Source organism: Sinocyclocheilus anshuiensis, unplaced genomic scaffold, assembly GCF_001515605.1.
Source record: "Sinocyclocheilus anshuiensis isolate Anshui unplaced genomic scaffold, SAMN03320099.WGS_v1.1 scaffold944, whole genome shotgun sequence".
NCBI classification, from domain to species: domain Eukaryota; kingdom Metazoa; phylum Chordata; class Actinopteri; order Cypriniformes; family Cyprinidae; genus Sinocyclocheilus; species Sinocyclocheilus anshuiensis.
In genome coordinates, this window is record NW_015549559.1 from 2,449,215 (window position 1) to 2,470,782 (window position 21,568).

Sequence of the window (21,568 nt, forward strand, 5' to 3'; positions counted from 1 at the left end):
CTTCAGCTAACGTAGCACGGACGTGCCGGACGATGGAGTCTCCGATGATCACAGCGTCGCGTTCCGTCTCGCGGAGGCGAGTCATTTATATTTTACTTATTCTTACTGCACCTTTTTCAAGTGATATCAACCAGTCATAACACCATTTAACCCTAAAGGACAGTCCTCCCTTTATAATCTTGTTCAGTTTTTCATTAGATATTGCATGTCAAATTTTGACATAATTTTTTTTTACAATACTAATTACTTGATAATACTAAAATACACTGAACAAAATTATAAACGCAACACTTTTGTTTTTGCCCCCATTTTTCATGAGCTGAACTCAAAGATCTAAGCGCACTTTCACTCTCTGGCAGCAGATGGCGCTAAACTTCAGAAAAAATAATAATAATAATAATTCATTTAAATGCAGCCTTACCCCGTAAACCCTGTAAACAAAGCAGCTGCACTACTTTCTGTTTTTAAAAACAGATGTCTTGTTGAATTTTTAAGGATATCTTCCACGTATTGTAATATGTTTTCATGGTTCTAAATAGTTTTGTTGTGGTCAGCAGGGCTGTTTCTAGGGTATTGAGGGCCCTAGTACTGTTTATCGCCCTACGTGAAATATCTGGGGTCCCCAATAATCATCACCACTTTTTGTCCCATCAGCGACAACCCTACTGGCCTGGCACTAGAGACCTGCGCGGGACGGATTTTTCAGTCCCACTCCCGCAAGATTCTGTCCCGCGCCCGCAGAAAAATTTCTTATCTGGGCCCGCTACCGCCCGCGACATTCATGTTTTGTCCCGCTCCCTCCCGCAAAAGCCCGCATAAAAGTAATCTATATAGATTTTTTTTCAGCACATCAAAGAAATGTACATTAAATGGTGCTGTAACATCTCCTAAGATCCACAACATCCCACTATAAATGCTCCCCATAAAATATTTGTTATTTAGGCTAAGCATCAACATTCACAAACCACTGTTATTTTTAACAGAAAAGCAAGCATAGGCTGCTGCGTCTCAGTTCATCGCGATCTCATAAAGCATTATAACACAATGAACATATGCACAATGAATCTTTCATAATGTCTACACTTCGTGTGTTAAAATGAGACGATTCGTGAGCACGCAATTTCAGCACTGCGGTGAGTGAATTCTAACTTAATCACTTCTGGTTGACCATTTGCGTTCCAGAAATCAACAGCTGAGTCTGTGATTGGTTACATTGCAACCCTTTAAACACGTGTTATAAGTAGAAACTCTGCCTAGCTTGTGCGTTAATCATTTTAATGTTATTAGTTGTTCTTTTTGCTTTTGTGCAACACATAAATAACAATTTATATGTTTTAGACACTTTATGTTTAGATCATTTCTATTTTGCGTCTCTACTCATGAAGTTAGTGACACACTGTGTCAGAGTGACAAGCTCAATAAACCATATCATTCTGTTTCACAGCTTCAAAATCTAAACACATGCAATTATGTGAAACACTTGTGAAGTGCAGAGTTCCTTTCTGAGAACAGCAAGGAACTGCGTCGGGTGATTTGCAGAGCTTGTGATCTGGAAAAAAAGCTTGATGAATTGAACCTGACGTGTCTAGAGGAGCATTGTCAAATTTGTTGTCTGTCTGTATTGTCAAAGAGAGGATGTGTCTGACTCTCTTTTTAATTCACAGAGGCCCATGGTGACGTGCAGTTGGACAGTTTAATGGACATTAGCCCAGATCTGTAGACACATCCACCTTGTGTAAATTAGGCTGCTTAGCATACCTCTTTTTACAGCTGCAACACACACACACACTTTTTCACTGACAATCCTCACTCTATTACCACTAATTAAGATTTCAGACTGTACTAGAAGAGCAGTGTGACTAAGATCTCAGGTGCTGCTTGCATGTGTGTATGTTCAGTGGGACGATTAGAGTCAAAACATCTGTTCAAGCCGATTCCAAAATATAAAAATTTTTGAAGCAAAGACAAGAAAGGTTCATAAGAATTAATTGGATGGATGGTTGAAATAATGAGAGAGATTGGGAAATGTGTGAAAAAGAAAAGGGAACAAGTCTTTGAAAAGGACTGATGTTAAAGTACCTACAAGAGGAAAGAATATTGTGTGCAATTTATTCACAGGCTATTAAAATTAATGCGGCACATTTGCCTGATACGGCAGGAAAAAAAGATGTTGAATATTTGATTGTGTGTATAAATACAGTCCTAAATGGAATTTTGTGATGATGAGGGCTGTTTTTAGATTACACGCTTAAGCCGCATTCATACTAGACTTTGAGCATGTGAAATTTCTTAGTACGCTGCAACAGTCGTGATATGACGTCACGCTCTGCAGCGTCTTTTTAAAAACTTAAATTCAACACATAACAAATAATAATACATCTAAAATGTAAAAACACACAATCTACTCCACTTTCCTGCATCGCTGCAATTTTAAATTTATGTTCTTTTGATTCAGCTACGAGGTCATGCTGTGACGTAGCCATCTGCTGTTGGTCACATGGTTTCACGTGATGCAAATTCGCAGGTCAGCGTTCACCAAGCTTGAACTTTGGAACACAGCGAAATGCGAAACTTTGTGCACAAGCTTGCGTTTCAGCTCTGACGCATTTGCATGTGTATAAATGGAAGTCAATGGGACAAAAAGTGCAGTGTGACCACCCTTTTAGCTGTCCTTCACTGATTGTTGAATTTCATTTAGAGAATGTGGTGTGCTGTGATTAGGAGATGGTTTGCTCCGAAATTCATTCTCATGACTGAGTCCAATTAAATTGTTGTTAAACCAACCATAGTTAATGCAGATTGTCTTATTGTTTTCAATGCATTGCATAAGCATGTATAAAATTATTCATTGCCGGCAGAGAGAAACAGTTGCAGTTTTGATTAAACACAAACCCAAGGTGCTGTCTATTGTTCAAGTATTGACCGACTAAGGTGCGTGTGTCTGGCAGAATTCAAACTCTGTCTCTTGCTCAAGTTCAGAATGATAAATGGTAGGGCTGCACGATAAATCGCATGCGATATTTAATGCGCATCTTGTCAGTAAAGCTGGTTCTGTAATCAGCGGTAAATCTCCATCACGTGTGTGCTTTCACATGGACAGAGCAGTTGTTCACTCACAAGCTGCGCAAAACCACGATCATATATGATCATTAAATATCGCATGCGATTTATCGTGCAGCACTAATAAATGGCTCTCATTGGATCTCAAGGTGAAGGCCCCCGTAAAGAACCTGCAGGGAAAAGAAACACTGGGCTTGAGTGAATGATTACAGAGCCGCTGTGCTTGTTGGAGTCAATGTTACCTTTAAAGATATGTATTTTAGATAAAGGTTAAGATTTAGGTTAAGAGCCAGAGCAAAGAGCAAAGAACTCAGAGCAAAGGTTATATCAAAACACCTATGGATAAGCAAAAAGAGCCAAGTTTCAGCCAAGACTGACTATATCACCTCAACTGTAGCTGTGAGATTCACAGTCATGCAGAAAACGGCACTCTCTTAAAATGTTCCTAGCTGTAGGCCAGGTGTCATTGGGCCTCATTTACGAAACGAACGTACGACAGAAAATTGGGTGTGCCGTACAGTCGTTTCAACGCAAAACTTGGAATTTATCAATATGGACATGAACGGTGGCTACGATCAAATCTCACGTCTGGTCTCAGCTTGTGTACGCAAGTTTTTGAGTTACCTGAACTTGCGCGCAGCATAGTAAATACGGTGGAGAATTGTAGAACGATTTGTCCATTTGTATGTTCCTGACCGTCAAACGAAGCTCATTAGTCGATCGTTAACCAGTAAGATTAGAATGTCTTTTTTTTGTTGTTGTTTTACAGGGCTTTAGCTTTATATGCGCGAATAGCAGCGTAAACAAGACCATGAGGATTCAATCGTCGCATCATGCACCTGCAGCGCTTCTGTGAAAGGAGAAAAACAGAAATTAAGTCTATAAAAGGAATAAAATAAATAGGATCACACAAAATATATAATAGGCTATAATATAATTAACAGGTTAACAAAAGGAAAAAAAACACTGCTCGTTTTTGTGACACTCTAGCTATAGAAGCACGCAACATCCGGTAGGTGACGCTTGCTCGCTCTCATTGGCTATCGCGGGTATCACGTCAGAGGCAACCCGATCAAGAGTCGTACATATCAAACATGTTTGATATTTACGATTTGAGTTCGTCTCGATCGGGAGCAGTTAAATAATCGTAATGACACCACACATTAGAGGATTTTTTTGGACAAAACAATCGCTTGCGACAAGCCGCGAATCGGGCCACACCCCCCCGATCGTTCGGGGGTGCAAATCGGGCTTAAAATCGGCCTTAAAATCCTCTAGTGTGCGGCCAGCCTAACTTTCAGCAAAATTTATTTAAATGTAGTTAAAATAAATTGATTGCAACCACTTGCCTTAAAAAAATGTAGTAAATTCAATGAATCATTTTTTTCAGGCTATAATATAATTATATATATAACAAAAGGAAAAAAAACCCACTGTGCAACAAATATATCCTACGCTCGTTTTTGTGACACTCTTAATGCATTTTATTTATTTTCTTTATATCTTTATTTGATTTAATCCATCTGATTGCACAGGCGCCTCACGCACACACAAACAACATTATTTCTACCGTTGCCTGACATTTCAACCATTCATCATCAAACTAAAATGCAGTCAACCAAACATAAAAGTTACACTGTTTATTTTAAAAGGTCTGCTATAAAATCAGCGTGCAGCGCCCAAACAAAAATGTTTGCACATGTGAAGGATTTTACACGGATATTAGAACATGAGTGAAGTATAAAGCCATGTTTAGGCTACATATTGAATAATAGTTATGCAAATAAATGTTACAAATATGGCAAAAATGGAAACATTTGAATTCTTCTGGTATGAGCCGTTTCAGTTTTGCTTGACATTTGTATGCTGTTTATAATGAATGCCACGATAGCCTAATTTGTGTTTTATTTTATAGTTTAATATATAATTTTATAACTACTTATTTTTCATTCTTGTATTGTTCTGAATACCGTTAAATTTAAAATATTTGTTGTAGAGTGAGGGGAACTATATAAGCTGTTTATATTTACCAGTATTTTAATATACATATAAATTACATAAATTAATGTAGCCTAATTGTTTGCAATTACAAGGTTAACGGGTGTTTTTGGAGTAAGATCAATTTCTCTTTCATGAGATTACTTCCTCTTTTTGGCCGGGTTTCATTTCTCCGTGTCGTAAACTCTAGGGACAAGGCTTCTAAACCAGGGTGTTTTTAGGGGCGTGATATTCAAATGACGATTGTTTTCTGCCGCCACATTTATCAACGTGCGATCATTCATACAATGAGATTGGCGACATACGAATGTTTCATGAATCACACGTGAACTCTGTCGTAAGTTCATTTGTGCGCACAGATCTGCGCTCGTTTCTACGTTAAATTGATAAATGAGGCCCATTGAGTTTAGATAACATCTTCCACACATCTTGTGCAATAGCACATGTTTTTTCCCCCTCTCCTTGCCTGCACTCTAGCACATGTAGTGTTATATGGACTGTTTGTGCTCTGTTATTGAATTCCAGGAATGTTTTCATCATGTAAGCTCAGCCTGAAAGTACACAACACCATTTCAATTTGTGTCACTACATCAGATCTCAAAAGGGCATTTTCACATTTTGATGTCAGTGAGAAAGTGAAAGAGAGAGAAACTCCATTGTAGTGTGACATTGGTTACAGTTATTAATTCCATAGGCCTAGAGGGTATTTTTTAAACAGATGGACAGAACAACAACGTGGGTCAAATCTCTTTATTTAAAGTCCCCTTCTTACCTCCGTGGTTACCCACCTCTTCACTTTGTAGTATCTACAGTAGTCTGTCTTTAACCAGACAGACTAGTCCAGTCTTAACCTGCAACAGTGCTGCTCATGGAGCCTTTTCATTGAGAATCAGGGCACACAGTTTCTTTCACAGCAATGAAAATCAACCACAATAAAACTTTATTCTTTATGGCCCATCCACTCTGCCTGGCTTTGATAAAAATCCACTCGTGCATCATCATCTGCTCTGCATGGAGACCATTTCTAAGGTCAGCTTTTTTACTTTAGAATGAGCTTGATGGGTGTGGGCAGAAACTGTGTTAAGCTAATCATGTTTCCCCCAGACTGACCTTCCTCTTTAATGCTTGACTCGTCCTCTTATCACAGCTGCTTGTACACATCCCTTCATAGCAAGATGGTACAAATTGCATTTGATTTGCAGCGAGGATATTCAGATGCCTAAAGCTTATTTTTAACTCCTCTCTGTATGGTGAGATGATGTAGCCTATGATTTCCACTGGCCTGTTTTGTACCAGTCAACTCCTGTTGGAGCAGTCGCACATGCCCTGGCACAGACACTGGCAGAAGCCGTAGACTAGACAGACTGTGAGACTGGACGGCACTAGGCTCACACACACAATCCCCAGAGTCACTCTCTGGATCACCAGCAAGTAGATGCCAAGTGGCAGCGAACCAAAATAGAAAAAGCCCAGCAGCCACACCAAGACTCGCGGCACGTGATTGCAGAACTTGGACAGTGCGTCTTGGTCCACGGCACCACTGTTGGATGCTACGGAGACTGAGTCCAGACTGTGGTCGCCGTAGTAATCAGAGCTGGCATTTTGGCTGGGCGAGCGCTGCTGGTCCCGTTGTACCTCCATGATGGTGATGACCAGGCAGTTGGAGGAGTCGTGGGATGGGCTGTCGTTGGAGGACAGGCTCTTGGGTGTCAGTACTACCTCCTTACTGTGGTCCGAGCTCCAGGACTTGTCCCGCACAGCCAGACGAGACATGATGTTTGAGTCGTCTGGCAACCCAGCCACTTCATACTCGCTGATCTGCGTCTCGTGACGGCAGAAAGGGCAGCTGATGGAGCTGGAGCCATCCCCCATGTCCAGGATCTTATTGAGGCATCTGGCGCACACGCGATGCAGGCAGTCCAGAATCTTGGGCTTGCGGCTGTGTGCATTGAAGCGCTGGTAGCAGATTTTGCACTCCAACTCATCGTTGCTGGTGCTGTTGAGGCTGGTGTTAGTATTAGCGCTGGCATTACCAGAGCTCTCCTCCGGTCCAGCCTGAGCACAGCTCATTGTGGCCTCATGCTCTGGGGAAACAAGAAAAGGATGTTAGCACTGAATACGACAACATGCACAGTTACAGCGATACAGTATAAGATTAGAGTGACAGTTTTTTTTTTATTATTTCAAGAAGTAAGGGGTAAGATTAAATTTTCCTTATGACAATACATTTCAGTAAATTACATATATTTATCACATTTATTTAATGGTTATGCTCTTGTTAATCTTTTCATCTGAACATCAACATTTGTGATATTTATTATATATTATATCTGAATAATTTTAAGGTTTATTGTTTGTCATTGGATAATAGTGATCTGTTTATTATTGTGTACACATAAATTTGTTTAGATTTGTTCTATAACAAATAATGTTAATATTTTGAAATGAAAAATTAGAACCTTGGGGCAATAAACAATTTGGATAGAATGTTCCCAGTGGCATGTTGTTGCTGGTGTTTTCAAATGTAATTTTCTAATGTAATAATATAACAATTCATAATAATTAGAATTTTTAAGTATACACAATTAGTCAAAATGCATACATTTTTATATAATTTTTAATTTAGACATTGGTCAATTACTCCTTTTTCAAATAAATAAATAAACATCTTGGCCCCGTGTCCACCAAAGCGTTTTTTTTCCTGAAGCTAGTGTATTTTTATCAATTGTTTTCAATGGGAGCGGCGCATTTTTTAAAACTCCAGGAGCGTGCCGAGCACTGAGTGTCTTTTTCACGCCGAGCGCTCTGGTGTTTTTTCTCGACGCCGAGTGTTGAAGAATGTTAAACTTTGGGTAAAACGCAGCTCTCATCACTGTCACTTTTTAGTCAGCTGACCAATCACGGTGGAGGAGGGGCGGGACTAATACCGACCAACCGTCACACCCTGTTTGTACTACGACTGATCTGATACAATGGAGGTTAATATTGCTTGTCTCCGAGTATTTATGTCTTTACCAGATGGAATTGCCGGACTACCATATTATTGTTATGAAAAATAAGGCTTTGGAGAAACATTTCATTCGCGTTTTCAGCAGAGCGCCTGGCGTTTTCAGCTGGCTAAAAACGCTTTGGTGGACATGCAGCCTAACAGTGAAATCATATGTATTTTACACTTTTTGCAAAAATAATAAATAGTTTTACGCCAAGTAGGTCTTCAAGTCTTATTCCTATTCATAATTTTTAATTTTGTCCTAAAAAACAATTGGGTTGACCAAGCAATTTGGTCCATTTGTTTCCATTATTTATTTATGCGATGATGCATCATCATCTTGAAGATGCTAAACTCATCTTGCAATATGTTAGTTTAACTGTAAATGGACACTGTTTTTAAGGGGGCAATCTGCCCCAATCTTACTTTATTAACAGTGCCCCTCAAATTTGATAATAGTTCACAGGATTTTCTCCTTATTATTAATCCACAAATATTAGATCTTGATTATTTTTATTGTTAAAAATAAATTTCTGAAATTCCAGAAGCATTTTATCCACCATTTATATCAAACTGAAATAAGCTGTCATTTAGAATGAATAACATTATGACAACAGTAAACAAATCTGTGGGTTTAGTCACTGTAGGTGATTTCATACAGGAAGAGGTTCCTGCAGTGTGTCATGCAATCATGCATTAGTGCATTGTTAGTGTGACTGTAATATACTAACACCCATGCTATTAAGTCTTCATAGGAAGCTTCCTACTGTGCCACATGGGTGTTTTCAATGTCTCATTCAGTCTGCAACTCTCCAAAGGCCTAATTAGGCTGTTTTGTTAATCGCTGTTTGTGAAATTAATTACGGAAAGAAACGGGGGATCGACGTGGCGATTTTGCTTCATTGTCTTGGGGAGCCAACTGTTTTGGTTTCCCTAATGTCACCTAGCCGTTGTTATACTGAAGGAAAAGACGCCAGTTGTTATAGGAATTAAATAGTGGCCCTTTGGGCAAAGAGCTTGCTCCTCCAGCATACAAACCTCTCTCTATTATTAATGACAACAATGCCCATGCATAATTGTATTTCTGAGAGGAATTTGTTTTGCTTTGGTGGATAGACAAATAGCCAGCAGAGGCTCTCATTAGAAGCCCAATAAAGAAACAGGATTGCAGGCTGTTTAGGGTTCAGACTGTATTTGCAGAGACTATTTAGTTCACAGATTAACAGACTCACTGTTTCCAGTCCCTGTTCAAATGTATCATCCATTTTTCAGATGCATATCAGTGTGATAAAAAAAATGAGCGTGAATGAGAGTGGCAAGCATTGATTGATGTAGTAATGGTAATGTACTGCAGTATTTGTGACTCCATTGTGTATTGGGGCATGAAAGCTTTTCTTCTCTTTTTTCCCCTCTGTTCTTCTTTCCCTCCTTGCCTTTTTCCTGGCAGTAATGACTTATGGTGTTTTAACATGCTTTTCAGAGGACAGATGTGCTCTGAGTTCTCTATCCCTGGTCTTAACATCTTACATTTCAAATCTAATATAAAGAGCTCATTTGTAGGTTAAATGGACAAAATCAATTTTGTCATTGTAATTGTATCTCAAAAAAAGCATCGAAATGGGGACCTAATGAATGTCATGGTTTATAAATTATAAATGTTACATAAGCCGTTTTATATCACTCAGGAGAGTAATATGTTGGCGCAGTAGTCTTCCTTGTAAAATATGTTAGTAGAAGGATCAGTTAGCACATAATTCATCTTCAGTTGAGTAATTCGAATATTTCTGAAGTGTTTTTCTATTCTAAAATAAAATGTTTGAGACAACACTACTAGTGTTGGAATACTCTCTCTCAACAGACAGATTCTGTCATAATGACAAACATCTAAAAAAAGACAGGCTAATATTTAAAGTCATCATGAAATCAAAATGGACAATTCTCATTTTTTTATGGAATACTGTAGTGCAGTGGGTTCTCAAAGTGTGGGGCGCACCCGCCAGGGGGGGTGCACGAGTATTGTAGTGGGGGGGGCGCGGGCCAGCCAAACAGCCAAAGAACGTAACTTAGAATAGGAGATGGATCGTGAAAGGGAAGAGAAAAGCCATAGATGAAGTCGCACAGACCCAGGCAGGTGCTGACCATACATTTTCTAAATGTAGAAAATATGACGAGGCATATCTTGCTCTCGGCTTCACTCACCGTGTCTATACCGGACGCTACAATTGTCACGTTGCGCCACAACAGCTCTACACTGGACGCGACAAAGCGGCCGTTGCAAATAATTTTAACTTTGTGTCAATACGTCATGAATAGAACAAGGCATCAGTTTACTGTCGGGGATTTGGTGTGTCGTGTCGCGCCAGTGTAGACAGCGTCACTGATTATTTTATTATTTTATTAATATTACTCTTAGGACATCGCAAAAATTTAGTAAAGTTTTTCATGCAAGGGTGTCGGCGGTGAATCCGGTGGAGAGAAATCCCCCACAATTGACTGCAAACTAGCATTCAGATCTGCCTCCATTTTGTTAGCAATGCCCCAACTTCCAACGATCCAATCAAGTCCCGCCCTCTCATTTCAGATGCTGTTTCACTCGGATAGACGTCACAGTAGAGAAGAAAAGACAATCACAACTTCCATTTCATGCCGACTTTAATACATCTCTGTGCTACATAAATACAGCAGTACTATGCAAAGTGAGCAAACGCAGACACCGTTTTGAGAAATGTATCTGAATATTTCCTTGGATACATAAGCCTTACACCTTTACAGAAGTTTTAACATTAAAGGGATAGTTCACCCAAAAATGAAAATTACCCCATGATTTACTCACCCTCAAACCTAGGTGTATATGACTTTCTTCTTTTAGACGAATACAATCGGAGTTATATTAAAAAATGTCCTGGCTCTTCCAAGCTTTAGAATGGCAGTGAATGGGGTTGGGATTCAATAATCCAATAGAAGTCCAATAAACTGCGTCCATCCATCAATAAAAAGTGCTCCACACAGCTTTGGGGGGTTAATGAAGGCCTCCTGAAGTGAATTGATGTGATTTTGTAAGAAAAATATCCCTATTTAAAACTTTATAAACCTTAATCTCTAGCTTCCGCTAACTGTCGTACACGTGTTCACTAGAGAGTGGTGTTACAGTAGGACGTAGGAGTAGCGTAAGCTCCGGTGAGAAGTGACGAACATGGAAGTGCAGAGAAAAAAGCAAAACAAAACACCGGTCACGAATTAGAAGTATAAAATGAGGATTTGTAAGTCAAGAGGAGACTAGTTTTCCTTTGCTTCCTTTGCACCTGTAAACAAAACTAGATGCTCACGAGACTAGCATATTCTCACCGGACCTTACGCTACTCCTACGTCATACATCATCCGCTGGAATGCCACTCTCTCATGAACACACCTACGACAGTTAGCGGAAGCTAGAGATTACTGTTTATAAAGTTTTAAATATGGATATTTTTCTTACAAAATGCATTGATTCACTTCAGGAGGTCTTTATTAAAACTCCCGGTGCCGTGTGGAGCACTTTTTATTAATGGATGGATGCACTTTATTGGACTTCTATTGGACTATTGAATCTCAACCCCCATTCACTGCCATTCTAAAGCTTGGAAGAACCAGGACATTTTTAAATATAACTCTGATTGTATTCCTCTGAAAGAAGAAAGTCACATACACCTAGGATGGCTTGAGGGTGAGTAAATCATGGGGTACTTTTAATTTTTGGGTGAACTATCCCTTTAACAGTGGATTCTGTTTATGATTTAGCACCTTGTTCTTTCACCTTCATGGAAACATTAACCCTACAGAACATTTCTGAGCTGCTCTTTAAGTGAGATGATTTAATGTTCCCTTGTAATTATGTGTGAGACTGCTGTAATCCTGACTGCAGGTTTCCTGTTCTCTCTAACTAACAGTTTATAGTTAACAAGAACATGTAGCAGTCCAGACTGCCGAGTTCACAAATAAATAAAATGGTCTTTTGTTATTGCTGAGTCCCACTGGATATTAAAGCTTGTACTCACACAATGAAGCAAACACAGGCACTGCGGTTTTGTCAGCACACATAGGGAACACCGTTTAATTCTTGTATTGCTGTTTGCTTTAGCTGGTTGAGTGATGTCACATATGCCCATAACAACCAACCCATTCCAACCTACACTAAAGTTCAAATGCTGGGGGTCTATTTATGACCAAGCAGTTGGAGGAGTCATGCACATTTATTTTATTAGCAATATTGTGATATATTGGTATAAATAAAAATAACTGTTTTCTATTTTAATATATTTTGAAATGTAATTTATTTCTGTGATACAAAGCTGAATTTTCAGGAGCCATTACTCCAGTACAGAGTAATTGTTAGCAATACTGAAAGTTGTGCTGCTAAATTTGTTTTTTTCACGATTCTTTGATAAATAGGAAGTTTAAAAGGACAGCATTTCTGCAAACTGCGAAACGCAGTTCTAACTAGAAGGACATTTATTATGCTTACGGTCACTGAAAAGCCAGTTGTGTACTACTGGCTAAATGGCAGCCCTGCCTTCATGTTTCAACCTGCTGGACAGTCTACAACATTTCCTTCCCACCAAATGCTGGTGTGAAGTATCCTGATCCATTTTTAGGTGAACTATCCCTTTAAGATAAAATAAAGCTTTAGAATAGTGCTTTACTTAGAAAATGTCTTGAGTGTTTTCTATTTAAGATAAAATAAAGCACTGATGTCACTCACTTAGCATCTCTAGTCTAATCATACTCCAGGAGATGTGCAGTGTGTGAATCAAAGCTCCTTATTGGAAAGATGTCAGCTAGAGTCCTTTGCGTCACATACAGCAGCACACACAGTTCATTAAGTAGCTTTCAAGTGCAATCACTTAGACTTCTTGAATTTAGTCGCCTCATTCATCTCGCTCTCCAGAGACCTGAGAATCCAAAGTCAATTCAATTATTTAGACCATCTTGTATATGTAAGATACAAGGTGTGAGAGCAAGGGAGAAAAGACAGACTGTGAGTGCTTATCTGTTTTAACAATAAAGGCAATGCTATTTAAATCTCTGTTCAATCATTTATATATGATTATTATGAATACCTTATGAATAGTGAGCTATAAAGGGAAGCTCACTGGATGCTGGGATCTGCTCTTAAGGCACATGCGGATTTGTTAATATTTCATTACTCAGGGCTGTGGTTTGAAATCCTGCATGACCAATCCTTTTTTTCCGAAGCCAGACTCACACTAATTCTCATACTGTGAGAAAATGATTAAAGCTCTGGCATTGAGTGGGTTAAACCAAAGAGGGTGGTGGCTCTGTCTACCCCAAAACCAAATAAATCCACATTTTCAGCCAAGTTCATGTTCTCAATAAACCAGACTGAGCTCATCATCTCATAACTGTGACATTCAATATGATCATTCTTTCTCTAATAATATAATGCTGCATCCTTGTGTATTGAATGTGACCATTTACCTCATTAGGTTGGACAGCAAATCTTATAAACAGGCAGTAATGTCTATGTAACATCTTTAATTCTTGTCCTTTCAGGATAGGGAAAATGTCCAAAAGGTCGCACAAGGGTTAAATACCGGCGGTTTTTACAACCATCGGCTGTGCAGGATTGTGGCGTCTTCGAATGTTCATTGATTATTATGGTGAATGACGTCAAGCTCACCGTTAAAGATGGCGGACACGTCTACGTGCTTGGAGCTGTTGAATGAGGCATCTACGTATACATATCTATGATCGCGTCACTGCAACTGCTTTCAGAAGCTCCGGTTGCTATAGAAACAGTCAGCCTTCTGAGACGCACAATTAGGATTGAATAAACAGCTTTTTAGAGGAAACAACTTATCATTTAATGAATTGACAGTCTATTGGCTAATCTTCAACATGTTTTACACTAAACAATAGGCCTACTTTTGGATTGAACTGTTTTGAGTTTACACCAAAAAAAAATGCTGTTTTATAAGAGAAGTCACAGATTTTGTGCGACAGGTGGGATTCAGTTTACAGCACTTCTCATTTATTCCTATGGTTTCTATAAACGGCGATTGAGTGTCGCACAACTCTGACTGAAATTCAGTGATGTCAAGGCTGTAATGTGATTGATTATTAAGGCACACGTGATCCATGTTGACCGTTATGCTTTCTCCAATAGTAAGTAATACAGACCCTCTCATCTCCCAATAGTAAGACAATCTCTGCTTTGGTTATATCAGCCTGTCAGAGAGCAGATGCATCTGGGGTTTGGTGCTTTTGTTAAGGTATGTATTAAAGATGTTTTAAAGGGGTCATATGATGCTGCTAAAAAGAACAGTATTTGGTGTATTTGGTGTAATGAAATGTGTTTATGCGGTTTAAGGTTCAAAAAACACATTATTTTCCACATACTGTACATTATTATCATATGACCCCTTTAATCTATCAAGCCTGAGGGTTTTAGTGTATTAAAGATTACTAGCTAACACCTTTAGGTGTGGTATTATCTAGAGGACTGAAACTCAATATGTCTGAGATTATTAATTGAGGTTCATATTTCTGTAATCTCCCAGCGGTGCCTATCTAATACATACCAGATCTCCATGATCTTATAGACAACCTTAGTGACAGTAAAAGTCTTCATCCACCTGACTCAGACAGGGCAGGCAGAGTGAATATGCCATAGATCACGTATCCAGTCTGTTTGTATGTAACAAGTCCCTAAGGGAAGTAGCTGCTGTGCACCGTGTGTGTGTTTATAGCAGCCCTAACTCACAAGTCCCTAAGCAGGGCCCTTGGCTTCAAAGATGCTTTTGTAACCAGGATTTGAGGAAAAAAGGCTTTGTAGGTTTGATGTCTAAGTGGAAGCTATGTAGGGTAGGGGATGGGGAATAGATTGAGAGAACAAGTGAAATTTATTTATTTAGATTTCTTTGCTGAAAACTAGGGTCATTTGCAGTTCACAGCTGAGCTGAAGGGAAGCACACCTGAAAGAAGCCAATAATAGCTGCATAGAACACCGAAAAACACATATGCACACTTATCTAATCAGTTTCTCCCAGCCATTCTGATACTGCTGACACAAACAGTCTTCTCAGTAGAAAGTATCTTTGACTCACGTTTTTTTTTTTTTTTTTTTTTTGATTCTCAGACCTTAGGACATTTATAAATGCAGCCTGCCCTTTTTTTTTTCAGACCTTAGGACATTTATAAATGCAGCCTGCCCAGTTTCATCGCTCGTTTATTTTTTATTTTTTTTACTTTCTCTGCATTCTTCAGTAAATTGACCTGTCTGCCCCACTTTTCCCTCTGGAATATATGTGGATTCTTTCAAAAGTAGGGATGCTCATATTGACCGTTTAACCGAAAGTTAGAATTTTGACTAATTAATACTAACAGTTAAATGGTTTAAAAGGTTTTAAAAGTTTTTTTTTTTCAAGTTTGCTGCACTGTTGAAGAAAAATATACATGCAACCATGCAGGCCTACAGACATATTTTGCTGCGCAAGCGCCTGCACTTTCACTTAACTGAAGTAGTAAAGGCAGCACAATGGAAAAAGGCAATATTGGATAAATTGTTCTGAATGGGTTATAGCCTAGAAAGTGCGCAAAGAGTGCTCCCCCTTATAATCATTAAAAAGTTGTCACTCATCTTGGTTCTTCGAGATCTCTCAAAGTTCCGATATATTCAATGAAGCACTACACTACTGCACAATTAATCTCTTATTTACATCATGTGTACAGTTTGTTTGTTCTAATAACAGGATTTGCGAGTGCGCACAACTCAGAACACTGAACAAAACTCCTGCTTTATGAGCGATGAGTGGATTCTAATGTAAACACCTCTGATTGGCCACTGCGTTCATGAAATCAACAGATATGTCTGTGATTGGCTACAGTGCTCAATGCTGCAGATCATCTTAATTTGTTAATTATTTAAGTGAAAAATATTTTGTGTAGGCCTATTTATTTTATTATTTTTATTTATATTATTTTATTCTGTTTTTCTTTGTTCTCAGAAGCGCTGCTGGTGTATTTTTAATGGGTCACAGACACGCGCCCATTCTGTTATTTATTTAATACTAATTTAATATTCAAATCTTCTCAGTTAACGGTTAGTGTTCGGATAACGAGTGGCGGTTGTCGGTCGGGAAAATGAACCGAAATGAGCATCCCTATTCAAAAGCACAATTTAGTTTGACTACTTTAGTCACTTAGACTGTCTTGACCTCCTACTGCATGTCAGGGACCCCAATCACAGCAGTCTTCACATTAGGGATCTCAGCTGACATGTCATATACTGATCTACACTTCTTAAAACAGTTAATTTACTGCATTGGCTTCCGTGCTCATTATGATTAATCTCCACTTTTCAAGTACTGAACAGTGTTTACTTCCATTCTCTGATTATTAGATACACTACATGACAATAAAGACATTTAGAATGTTATAAAAGATTTCTATTTAAAAAAAATGCTGTTCTTTTGAACTTTCTATTCCTCAAATACTGATGCTAGAAAATTGTATCACAAGGTTTCCACAAAAATATTAAGCAGCACAGTTGCTTTCAACAAATATTAAGAAGCAATAATAAGAAATGTTTTTTTTTGTACACCACATCAGCATATTAGAATGATTTCTGAAGCATCATGCGACACTGAGGACTGGAGTAATTCAGCTTTGCCATTTCAGAAATAAATTACATTTGAAAATATATTAAAATAGAAAACAGTATTTTAAATTGTAATAATACTTCATAATATTACATTTACCATATTTTTGATCAAATAAACACAACTTTTGAACAGTAGAGTATATCTAAATATTCTGTTATTTTCTAAAATATATATGTTAAATATTATATATAATAATGACAGAATGGCAAAACACTTTCTGTTTGTTGTGTTTAAAAATCTATTTAATATCATGCTGTGATGTTGTGAATAGAAAAGTGCAAGAAAATTATATCAGAATTAGTGGAAGTGCTAAATTTGTCATGTTCCAGTTCAGCTTTGGACTGATGGATGAAATTCAGGTGGAAAGCAGCAGTGAGATTGCAGTGAACATGAGCCTTAATGAAAACTTTTCCAACATCAGGAGTCTCCAGGCAACCACCATGGTTACGATGGAGTCGTTCTGTGAGTCATATTACACCGATGTCACTACCTCCTTGTTGTCCATACTAACATGATGGATAAGCCTAATTAAAGAGGTTTAGCTCATAAATTCCACACTTGTCTTCTTCATTAAATACCACCAGTTTACCAGTACAAATAGTTTTGTCAATTGTAAATGTTTATTGCCTTTACTGAAAGAGGTGAAATATCAGTTGTGAAACTTAAACCCAGAAGCTTAGTCAGCTGAAAAGAGACTACAAACCAAAGTCTTTTACATTTCTTTTCATATTCAAAAATATACCTGGGGCCAGATTAATAAAACACCAAGAATCTTCTTATTAACTGCTATTTTCTTCTTATTTTCTAACTTAAGAATAAAGTTAAGAATATTTTGTGTTCCCAAAAACATTTCTTAAAAATGTTCTTATCTTTTAAGATTTAAGATTGTTCTAAAGACAAATTTGAGAATAATGATTTGAAATGTTCATTGTAAATAACCACTTAAAGTTAGGATAACCTACACCTTGTCTTAAATTCTCAAATGTAAGATCTTTCATGAATTTGAGTTGTTAATGTAAACAATGGCTGGTCACAATTATGCGTTTTGCTGAATTTGAAATTCACTAACAATTATACAAGAACTACTTTAAATAAGGACCTCATTCTTAATTTTATTTTCAGAAGTATCATTTTCAGAAGTACACAGATACAGGACACATTCACTCTATAGAGAGAGCTAAGGAGACGGAGAGCAAACGATTGCAGCAGAACACTCTTTAGACAGGCTCTTTAAAAATACATAACACATTGGAAAATGTGACTCCAAGAGCTGAACTCCCATGACGAAAATAGTGTGTCTGCTTATTATGATAATTATGATAATCTGCTGGGGGCGCAAAAAGATGGCCTTTGAGGTGTTTTAAGGTCATTTTCTCCTTAAGAATAAAAAAATATTTTCTTGAATCTGACCCCTGGTTGAATTACATTTGACAGGTCGAACTTCCCAAGGGATTCCCTACATTGTTTAGCCTCATTCTGACCACTGTCTAAAAGAATATGGCCATGAGTAGAGCCTATTCATTTTGACAGCACTAGTTTTGGCATAAAATGCCTGAGGAGCTCTTAGGAAGAGGTTTTGTATGGAACAGCTTCATTGTGGACAGCAGAGTGCAAAAGAGAATACCAAGCTTTCCAAAGACAGAAAAACTTGAAACAGAAGTGAAAGAAACTGCAAATGGATGATCCTGCTAACAGCTCCAACTGACAGACTTACCCTGATGGTAAGAAATTCATGGGTAAATCAGTATAGCCACGCCTGTTATCACAAGCTCAAATTCAATACATCACAATGATATAAATAAAATTATATCACAAACTGAAATCACATTAGCAAAACACCCACTGCAGTCCCCCAAATCTCACTGAAATCACTTCATATTGGCAAATTTGTTTTCAATATTAGTTCCAGTTCTCCTTAAAGGTGCACCAAGCGAATTTTGCCAAACAATGTTGATATTTGAAAGCACCAAAACAAACACACTCGCCCCATACCCCAACAGGACCTCAGCCCACACGTACGTACACAACCCTGGCAGCGACGATGGCGGAATCTGCTATGCCTGCCAGCCGAGGGTATGATGTCATCAACAAGTGAAAGCGATGTGTGTTACTATGGTAATTCAATGTAAACTCACCTATCAAGAAGAAACAAAGCAACCTCAGCGTCCCATTCCAGGCCTTCCCGCTCCTTGAGTTCTCTGCACCTCTGGAAAGCTGCTCCGATATTTACGCTGGTCCTACCTCTCGCCTGATTGTAACCCTTCTTTTTAATGATTTTCCTCTTTTTTTTCTCTCGATCTGCTAATATTCATCCTGTGCACTCACTGAGTGCTCTCTTCTCCCTATCATTACTAGACAAACCCTTACTGCTGATTGGCAGCGAGTGTGTTTTGGGACTCGGTCCGACACTGTGGTCAAAAGCGTTTTTCAAATATTGCTTAGTGCACCTTTAATGGTTTTGTGGTTTGTCTGGTGGCTGCTCAGATACTCTTTGACATGATCAAGACAACTCTAAAGTCTCACTGCATCTCACTGAGGTTTTGGAAGAAGAGAGAGGGAACAGACAAGCAGAGAGAGTCTGAATTGCTGTAACTGAATGCTCACACACACATGCACTGAAGGAGCTGTTGCCTGAGGCATGTTTGTGTGGAGTGTTATTGATTGATGTGTGAGGGAAAGCTTGGACCTATGTGTTCTTAAACCCCACAGAATACAGTCAAAGCTCTTTCTCTTCCAAACACACACACACACACGTGCACATATAATCACTCTCTCTCCACACATGCTCATTCCATTAAAGACATTACCAGGTTATTAATAGATGATCATTTGTGAATTCCTCCCTCTGGGTTTTGATCTCTGAAGGAAATCACGTTTGTGCCTAACATCAGTTACCAAGGAGCACAACTCTCAAGCATCCACTCATCTGTCACTCTCCTGGTTTTTCCTTTGCACTTAATTTCTTCTCAGAGATCTCATATCCTCCCCGGTGTCATATATTTACGATGAGGCATTTATGGACTGAGCATATCTGACTACTCACGTTTACTCTTGTGGCTGTAATTATCTTATTGCCCTCTGCTATATGAAGATGAGTTACATCAACAGGCTGCCTCTCCCTGGAAACCACAGGAGCTGTGCAAATGTGCGTGTTTGTTTATCTAAATAGCTCACATCTGTTTTAGCAGCAGACAGGCCAACATCTGTTCCTCTCCATAACGCATCTGCCCTGAGTCTGCGGTTCAACATATCACTGCAGATCTCTGCTTCATTCATCTACATTAACTGCATTTCCTTTATCCTGTTTTATTCTTAATTGTGTTTGTGTGCACAGGTTCATTTTTCATCCACAAGGTAACCATCTGGGGTAAAATATTCCCTGAGAAAGGTTGTACGATCTGAAGTATTAAACTGTAAATTCACACCTTCTTCATTGCTTCAGTATCCTTCCCTTTCTTCTGCGCTTTTCTTTTTATAGGTAATAATAGTTTCAGTCACCTTTCCTGCATTGGTTAGACTTGATCTAATCCAGACAATTGAACATGACTCCACACATATAAGCTGTCTTTCTAGTCTTACCGTGCTGTGTAGTCTCCTTCTCTGGCTCCTCCAGGGTTGTTTGAGTTATTTTGCTTTCCTTTGATTCTTTTTTAGTTAAAGTGATACTCCACCGTTCTTCAGTGCTATCCAGTGCAACTGTTCTCATATCTCTCTCACGGCCGCTCTAGGTGTACAAGCAGCAGGCGTCAGCGAGTGTATGCACTCTGGGTCGGCGTCTGCGCGAGCAGGAGGAGGACTTTGCGGGGAAAGCGGAGAATTATCAACGAGAGATCCGGCACCTGCAGAGCCAACTCAGAGACAGACAGGAACAACTGCACGGAGCTCTGCAGCAGAAGAGGTGATCCTCTCCCTCTCACACACACACTCTCCCCCTCTTGCTTTGTGTGAATAAAGGGATACAGCAGAAGAGGTGAGAGCAGTAGTGGAGCAGCAGCTGTCACAGAGGCACAGACCAGTAACACAGTGGAGAGAGAGAGAGAGAGGAGGGGCTCTAGACAAGCTGGCACAGCTGCAGACTCATCTGTCTAAATGTTCCATGTACTCTCAGAATTATGAGCTCTCATAATTACATTCACTTTTCTTTCATTTGCTTCTCTCTCTGTCTTATGGCCCTGTGTACCTGTTCATTCTTGCAGCTTATTTTTTACTATTATTTAATTTCTGACTAAAATCATAAATAAATTTAAATTCAGAAATTTGAAATCTGTGCTGTACTCTCTCATGCCTAAGCATTTGTCATTTTTAACATTATTGGTAACACTTTAAAGTAAGGTTCAATTTATTAACGTTAGTTAATACATTAAGTATCATGAATTATACTTTTACAGTATATGTATATATATTTGTACGTAGATTTTTACATTTCAAGTTTTATTTAACATTAATGTATTATGAACAAACAACATAACGATAGTATATATTTATTAAATAGCATTATCCTAGATTTAAAGGGGTCATATGATGTTGCTAAAAAGAACATTATGTTGAGCGATTAGCAATGGTAATGTCTTTAATGGACCCCCTGTGCTGTCAAATCTGTTTCAAGCAGAGAATGAGCATGTGTGGAGAGAGAGTAATTATGTGTGTGTGTGTGTGTGTGTGTGTGTGTGTGTGTTTGGAAGAGAAAGAGCTTTGACTGTACTCTGTGGGGTTTAAGAACACATAGGTCCAAGCTTTCCCTCACACATCGATCAATAACACTCCACACAAACATAACTTTTACTGATTTGAGACTTTAGTCTTTGCAACTTTACAGATCTTCTTTGTGCACCAAGAGCTTGTAACACTCCAAAGAGAAAGG

At 38.6% G+C, this 21,568-nt stretch overlaps 2 protein-coding genes across 8 annotated transcripts in view; one reads left to right on the plus strand and one right to left on the minus strand.

Annotated features, from left to right (window-relative positions):
* cep89 (centrosomal protein 89) overlaps nucleotides 1-21,568 on the plus strand; it is a 72,153-nt gene that overhangs the window by 41,038 nt on the left and 9,547 nt on the right. For 6 of the 7 annotated variants that reach the window (XR_001630643.1, XR_001630644.1, XM_016445155.1 and 3 more), the window contains exon 19: nucleotides 20,436-20,605. Coding sequence is in view for 5 of the 7 variants with exons in the window: in XM_016445155.1 (XP_016300641.1) it covers nucleotides 20,436-20,605 (170 nt within the window). In the remaining 2 variants the exon portion in view is untranslated. Of the gene's footprint in view, nucleotides 1-20,435; nucleotides 20,883-21,568 lie in introns of those variants that run through there. The other variant, XM_016445154.1, reaches the window with a different exon arrangement.
* Nucleotides 5,800-20,423, minus strand: LOC107657136 (E3 ubiquitin-protein ligase RNF182-like). The gene is made up of 2 exons (XM_016445160.1): nucleotides 20,287-20,423; nucleotides 5,800-7,142 (listed from the first exon to the last, which is right to left on the minus strand). The coding sequence occupies exons 1-2, from the start codon at nucleotides 20,411-20,413 to the stop codon at nucleotides 6,355-6,357; spliced, it is 915 nt and encodes a 304-aa protein (XP_016300646.1). The 5' UTR covers nucleotides 20,414-20,423; the 3' UTR covers nucleotides 5,800-6,354.